The sequence below is a fragment of the Hippocampus comes genome, unplaced genomic scaffold (assembly GCF_001891065.2).
Source record: "Hippocampus comes isolate QL1 unplaced genomic scaffold, H_comes_QL1_v1.1 scaffold50, whole genome shotgun sequence".
NCBI classification, from domain to species: Eukaryota; Metazoa; Chordata; class Actinopteri; order Syngnathiformes; family Syngnathidae; genus Hippocampus; species Hippocampus comes.
The window spans coordinates 1,440,768-1,448,151 of record NW_017805122.1 but is presented as its reverse complement, the minus strand read 5'-3'; the positions used below and the strand labels follow the sequence as shown (position 1 = coordinate 1,448,151).

The following is a 7,384-nucleotide window of genomic DNA, read 5'->3' as shown; positions in this document are numbered from 1 at the left end:
AGAGAGAGAGAGAGAGAGAGAGAGAGAGAGAGAGAGAGAGAGAGAGAGAGAGAGGGGGAGTGTTGTCCTCGAAACTTGACCCTTTCAAGAGTGTCAAGAAGATTTAGTTATGATGAAGCGCGATACCTCCGCCTCACCTTCAAAGCTCCAACAATTGGAAGGAGTATTTGTCATTTTGTGGAGTTTATACGTGAAAGTTTATTGGGTTTGGTTTTCTAACGGTGACTGCACTTTAACATCCGTTCCAAAAGCACCTAGCAGAATAAAACAAGACACGAACATGCGGAATTAAGCTGGAATCCCATTGGAGGAAACACTTGAGCTGATTAAACGTGGCCTTCCTTAATGAGAGAAGCGACTTTGCGACCAATCCCACAACTTTGTTTCCATGCCTGCAATGAGAGGAAGTCATTAATAAAACGCCGCATATCTAATTAGGAGTCCCGATTAAGGCGGTTGCTTCATTTCACCCGGCAGAACTTCTCCTAATTAGGTCACGTTTCCAATAATGTTGACAGGATACGATGCGTGCTCGCCTTGTTAAATATTTTATCATTCCCGTCACGCTCAGATAACGGTTCGCAACTTGACGAGATGAGAAATGTATTTGGAACTACAGCATGAGGGTAGATAAGAATCTTTTACCTTCTGGACTGGATAAGCAGTAATTGTGTTACTGTGGCGCCATCTACAGGACACAATGGGAACTGTCGTCCTGACTGTGGAGCGATTGAGGCGGAAGGAGACATTCACGACGGTCAAAGTCCATATTTTCTCCGATATTTACAAGCGTTCAAAAAAAAAACAGCGGCTATATTTCAGCGCAGTGTTAAAATAATGTAAAATATTGTATCGGGGCACAGTTAGCAAATTGCGTCGTACAGTATTTCTAAAATGGCGAATGCGAAAAATAAAACACACGTGAATTTATCTCAGCGCGAAACGACGAGAAATGTTGATTCTTTTCTATTTATTTCCTTTCACGTGACACACAATGTATAGATATTAGGGATAAGGCGAAAAAAAAACAACAACAGGGGGCAACACAATACAAATAATACGGAAACAATTAAGGACCACTTTTGTTTTCGTTTGAAAAGTCATTGAGGACGTAAAACCGAGGCAGTTTCTCAAGACGAAATGTGAGGGGACACTGTTTTGTTTCAAAAACTATTCATAACATGCCGTCAAATCTCACAGGCAAACAAGTCACAAAAACATGCATACCTTTTTGAAATAATGCGAATTTGTCCATTCAGACAATATTCTGCAGTGCTTTGAGCATCGTTTTGTCGACAAAATGAGGTCCGTGACTTTATGAAACTAAAGACTTATTCAAAAGGACTTTCAGTCGTAATGTGCCCCCCCCACCCCTCTCCAGCTCCCCCTACAGTTCAAAAGTTCCCTTGTAAGACACCATGGTAAAATAAATTGTCATTTCACATGGACTGCAGTGACTCAAAATAGCAAAAGGGCGCCCATTTACTCAACTGCAACGAGTACTGGTCATCGATAAGAGGTAAGGCACTTACACAAATGTTAAGGAATTAAAAAATAAATAAAAAATACATTGCTTTGAGCTTGTGAGTGAAGTCGATTGGAGGTGTGGTTCTAATTCAATTATTTGGGGTGTGGCGGCGTGTATTGGAGCGGAGGCCATAATTTGAGGAAATATGGTACGTCGACTAAAATTGTGTACCATTTTATTTTTCTCAAATAGTGGCCGCAGCTCCAACAGTCTTGTTATGCCAAACGGCAAATCGACTGCTCTCAGGTGGCCTTTACTCTGGCATTAAATCATTGTAATTTTTTTTTTTTCCACTTTTGAGAAAGGAAAAAAAAAAAGAATTACGAGAATGCATTTGTTACACTTAAGCCCTTCGTAAGGAGAGAATAAAAATAAAAAGCCTTACCCATAATCGACGTCCGGTCTCATCGGCAGTTGAGAAAATAAAGACCCCCGGTCAGTTTGAGGAGCCCTGACAAACGTGATTAAATCAAAATTTTAATTTTGTGTGAGTCAGTATCATCCCAACTTTAAAAAGGCACATCTTTTTTTTTTTTAAATATATGTATTATTTTCCACACATAATAACAGCTGCTGATTGCACAGAAGACTGATTGCACTTACGCTGAATCAGCAACAACTATTAAAGTCCTGTTTTTTTTTGGTAGACGATGAAACCGAATAGATCCACATTTTGGGACGAATAATCAGAGAATAAATAATCATATACAGTAAAATACTTCCTGCGAGAAGTTCATTCGAGTACGTTGCGCCGCCTGAGGCCGCACGCCTGCCGCTCTTTGCCGCTCTCCTCACAGTTTGTGGCGGCGAGCGAAGGCATGAAATCAAACTCCTCGTCTCCTTCCTCCGCTTCCTCCTCCTCATCATCATCTTTTTTAACCTCCTCCGTTTCTTCCGTGTCGTCGTCTTTCTTTTCCGCCATTTCCTCCTCCGGGGGAGGTTTCTCGACGTCGCCGGCTTCGGCGATGCCTGGTGACTTTTCGGAGGGTTTTTTGGCACGCGGGTCTCCGGCCGGCAAAGTCCCGCTGGCGCCCAGCGTCTCGATGAGGTTGCCCAGGCTTTGCTCAAAGCAGGCCTCTGAAAGGGAGAAATCATTTGTGGCGACGTTAGGAAAATAAGAAATTGCACTTCATCGAAATGTGGTGCAATGGATTAAATTCTTTTTTAAAAAGACAACAACATGCACAATTCGAAGGCTTCGTGTAGTGATTTTTTGCTACCACTAGAGGGAGTATGCGTAACGTGGCACTGAGAATCTTTTTAAAAAAAATAAAAACGAGGAAAATTGTTGTTTTTACATTCACATTACATCAAAATATTGGTGAATGTGGACAATTAAATGAATTAAAAATGAATGTGCAGTAATGTAAGATTCGAGAGAACGAATTACGCTGGTCTACAAGAAAGTTTAAGAGGCTTCATGTCAGCGTATTTTTGGGGCCAATTAAAAAAAAATATCTTTCCTATTTTTTTCAGTTTTCAAAATTTGATTTATTAAAGCTTGCGCAACACGGATGTCACCATGTGCTGTCATTTATGGCTATGTTTAAAAAAAAATCTACCTGTTGCTCAACCTGAACAGTTTTTTTGAAAAAGGATAAAACATCCATCTACAAATGTTTACTTGCATCTCTGATTATTAAAATAAAAATTACCAGTGTTATTTTATGACTAAAATTAACTATTTTACGTACACATTTTAACTTATTTTTCAAAAAAAAAATTCAAAAAAAAATTACAATTGATATTTGGTTTTTGTGTGGTTTTTAGAAATTTTTTTTTTTTAATCAACACTTAGTTCCAATAAATTCCTATTTTGGTGCGACTTGAAGGGCAAAGTACTCAGTGTAAAAAAAAAAAAAAAATTGAGAACGCAACATTCAAATCAATCAGCGGGTGTAAGTCGACTACATGCTTTCCATCGGGCACGGGTGGCGTGCTGCAACAACACGTGGCCACCTTAGAGAGTCAAATAAGATGCAAAAAATGCGGTGTCGATAGCGTGGACGTCCGCGACACTTCGAACGCACCGTTCATAGGCGGGCAGTCCATTCCTCTCTTTTTCATGAGGTCGCGGATGGTCTGGAGTTGGCTCATGATCTCGTTCTTCTGCTCCTGGGCCACAGATTTTGCGCTGGTGACGCACAACGAGAGGCACGTTGGGGTTTTTGTGTTTGACGCGGCTATGCAACGTGGGTTCATGATTGTGTACATGTTATAAATAGCAAACATCCAACCCGCTCACCAGTTTGTGAGCGGGTCGAGCTGGGTGAGAATAGAATTGAGCATCCTTTCTGTTTGGGCGAGCCTTTGTTCCAGTTCGTTCAACTGGTTCTCTGTCGGGGGGGGGAATAAACACGCGTCAATTACTTGTGGTAAGTAAATATTGCGGGAACACAAAGACAAGGTATTCAAATGGAAAATCGCAGCGAATGGAAACCACACCTGCCTCGGCCGACTTTTTGGCCCCTTTCGTAAATTTCTCCTTTTGTGCTTGGTCATCTGAAGACTTGATCTGCAGATGGAGAAGAAAAAAATCATAACTATTACATTTTCGGCAAAGGCGGTGATTTAATTTACGGCAAACTGGGCCCAACCGATATGACTTTTCTTCGGCCGATATCAATTCCGATATTTAGCAGAAAATAATTCCGGCAACTGATTAAATGGCCGATTAATTTAAAGAATACATAACGAATAAAATCAAAGTAATTACAGGCAGAACATAACACTGCTTTAAGTTCACACATAGACATTTTTTTTTTTACAAAATATGAAAACGTGGACGCTCACCCAAAACTTTTCAGCACGTGGGGACTTACTACACTCCATCTCCACTTTCACGTTGACGGTGGAGGATCATGCTTCCGGAAAATTTGGCAACGCGACCGTAACACGGAACTCCACCGTTGTCGCTGTAAATGCTTGGCTACGGTCACGAGCGGCCGCACAAAAAAACAAAAACATCAAAAAAACAAAACTAAACAAAAAAAGGGGGACAGCAACGTCATCAAGAAAAGACGCATTTTGGATTGGATGGCTTCAGAGCTCCCTCCAGTGGACAAATGGCATAAAGACAACCTTCAGTGGGAAATTTGAAAGCATTTACTGTTCCGTTTTTTTTTTTTTTGGAAAAGGGCTCAAATCAGCCAATTTTAACGATTAATCGGTCACGCCCTATTGAGCAATATCACAAGTTACGTAAAGAGAAAGATGAATGTGTCAATGTTCATTTCACTCAATTGGTGTTTGCGAATTCGGGCTTACCTTCAAAAACTTGTATGCCGCAAACACTCCGACCCCAATGGCGTACAACGGCATGAGCGTGAACACGTAGCCCTTCCCGTTGTTGTTGGATTTGAATTTGTCGCCCTTCATCTCCTGCTCCATCAGTTTCTTCATCTGCTGCATGCTCTCGGCCGACTGATGTGAGCTGGGGGCTCCCATGCTGACCGGCGGACCTCGAAGCGCACCTGCAATGACAATTGTGTGACCAGAACAGGGACAATGGAAACTCGAGTTTAGCTTTTATTATATTTGCATTAGAAATGAAAAAGTATGTCAGGATTAAACGAATATAAATTCTGTTTGTGAAAAATGTTGAATTGTGGGAAATTTCGGGATTTTTTTTTTTTTTTGAATGAGATTAATATAACGCAAACCCCAAAAATTTTTGGAGTGGAATTTAATTACGTAAACAGAATGATGAGAAGTGGAGGAAATATGTGGAAGAATATCATGGAATAAGATAGCAGTCAAAGCGACGTGCACACAGAAGATGTGCGTCACCAAGAGGAAGCAATTACAATAATAGGCTATTATTTAAAAAAAAACAAAAACCTTTCGCATTTACACATGAATAAGATTACGTCACCTTTTCTGGAGTAGCGAGGGTCGAGCCTCGATTCCTTCGTCCCAGTGCCGACGCCGAACAGCTTTGGCAGGACTACAAACGTGAACAGCACCGCCGTGAACGCCAGAGCAACTTGTTGTGTTGTGGACAAGACCATCCTCGAACCACTTGTCCCACCGAAGTTCGGTCAAAGAGAACGACCGTGCAGAAAACGGTATCAATGACTCAATCAATTCAACGCACGCCCAGGTGGTTGTGGATTGCGAGGCCACAGTTGTGTTGACTACAAATTTAGCCCACTACCCAAATCAACAACACCATTTCCGCTAAGAGACTTTTCAGAATTAAATTCATGATTAACGAGATTTTTTTTAATCCGGAAAAAAATCGGTGCCTTCAGCATTAAGTAAGCATGTGTTCCACGAAAAATATATTCAGTAAGTAATGAATCAATTTATACTCAGTATCGTGAGCGTATATCGTTTTGTATTTCACACCTCGGCGTTATATTATTTTATTTTGAAAAGCAGAAAATTACGTTTCCCTGACAGCTGATGTTGCATTCAGGCTGAGTATAAAAATCGGAATTTGTGTCATGAAGTTGATTCCGAGTTATAAGCTCGTGAATTCCAGGTCAAAAATTATTATGAAAATGTTTTTCCAGAATAAAATATTCAAATATCACACTATTTCAGCTTGAGTTTTATTCATAGTGTTTGTGTGTGTTACAGTTATAAACATACATTTTGCATTTGCAAAATATATAGATACACTGAACAGATTTTCCGGAAATGTTGTAGAGGGGTGATGGACACCATATCTTTTCAAACATTTGCGAGGGTTTATTTAGTTTAGTTATTTAGTTTATTTAGTTATTTATTTAGTGGCGACCTATGTTTACTCAAAGGGGGCGAGACATTTATTTGTTCAAGCATCAGTGAATAACCGAGGCCACTATTTGACAATCTGAGGTACATGAAATTCAATAGTTTACTCCAACCAAAATAGCTTCATCTACAATTGTGTCCAGAAAAAACACGAAAAACCTTTTAAGAGCTTATCTCACACCTTACAACATGAAAAAGAAAAACAAAGGCCGGCTACTGAGCTAACTCCGAGTTCGTACTGCTAAAACCATTCGCCCTGCAGTCCTCACAGGACAGACCTGTTTCAGCTTGGCAGCTGCATTGTACCGGCCAGCTTCCGTACGACGGATTTCCTTCTCCTTTGGTTTTGACATCCTCAGTCTCGGTGGCGCTTATGTACGTCACCTCCGACTGGCTGCACTCGCAGGGCCGCGCCTGCTTCGGCGAGCCGGGGAGGCTGCGCTGTTCGTCGTGCTCGACGGGGATGCTGGGTGACGGGCTGTGCTGGATGCCGATCGGGGCGCCGTCATCCAGACTGTGAGGGCGATCCAAAGACAAGTAGCCAGAAGGTGGAAGCAACTGACCCAATGTCTGAAGAACCTAAAAAAGAAAATGCAAATGACATAGCCACAAACAAAACAGTGCATCAGGGTTATAATGGTTTTAGAATTTTTATGACAGTGAGTTCGTTTTTTTTTTTTTTTTAATTTCAGAGTGGGTTTGTTTGTTTTTTTATTAGTTTTAATATTAGTTTTAGTTTTTTGGGGGGAAATTTTTTCGAAAAATTCATGTGATACAAAAATGGCCAACGTTAAAATTCAGTAGCATAGTAGGCCCAAGCGTTCATCAAAAAACAACGCAGGTTTTATTTATAAAAGTATGTTTAATATGATTTTAATTAATTGAAACTGGCCCCTGATAGGAAAAAAAAAGATTTCCCAATGAACTTCGGAGCTTACGTTCTCCATGCTGGGCCTGCTGGGGTGACTCGCGACGCATCGCAAGGAAAGATCCAGCAGACTGCGCTCCAAAGACGTCGGCCATCGACCGGCAGACGCATCCAAAAACTGCAGGCAAGAGTCCACGCCGCCGCTGTCTTCCGCTTCGGAGGTGAGCAAATCGCGCTGTTGACAGGAG

At 41.1% G+C, this 7,384-nt stretch overlaps 2 protein-coding genes across 5 annotated transcripts in view; both read right to left on the bottom strand.

Annotated features, from left to right (window-relative positions):
- Positions 1 to 2,065: 2,065 nt before the first annotated feature.
- LOC109513601 (protein RIC-3) lies at positions 2,066 to 6,008 on the bottom strand. The gene is made up of 6 exons (XM_019866148.1): positions 5,403 to 6,008; positions 4,796 to 5,001; positions 3,974 to 4,043; positions 3,774 to 3,864; positions 3,559 to 3,662; positions 2,066 to 2,605 (listed from the first exon to the last, which is right to left on the bottom strand). The coding sequence occupies exons 1-6, from the start codon at positions 5,536 to 5,538 to the stop codon at positions 2,262 to 2,264; spliced, it is 951 nt and encodes a 316-aa protein (XP_019721707.1). The 5' UTR covers positions 5,539 to 6,008; the 3' UTR covers positions 2,066 to 2,261.
- A 57-nt stretch (positions 6,009 to 6,065) lies between these two features.
- The window catches only part of irak3 (interleukin-1 receptor-associated kinase 3), a 6,740-nt gene continuing 5,421 nt past the window's right edge, over positions 6,066 to 7,384 (bottom strand). For 2 of the 4 annotated variants that reach the window (XM_019866147.1, XM_019866145.1), the window contains exons 12-13: positions 7,207 to 7,344; positions 6,066 to 6,847 (exon numbers count right to left, since the gene is read on the bottom strand). In XM_019866147.1, coding sequence (XP_019721706.1) covers positions 6,482 to 6,847; positions 7,207 to 7,344 — 504 coding nt within the window. In that variant the 3' untranslated portion in view covers positions 6,066 to 6,481. Of the gene's footprint in view, positions 6,848 to 7,206; positions 7,351 to 7,384 lie in introns of all 4 variants that reach the window. The other 2 variants (XM_019866144.1, XM_019866146.1) reach the window with 2 other exon arrangements.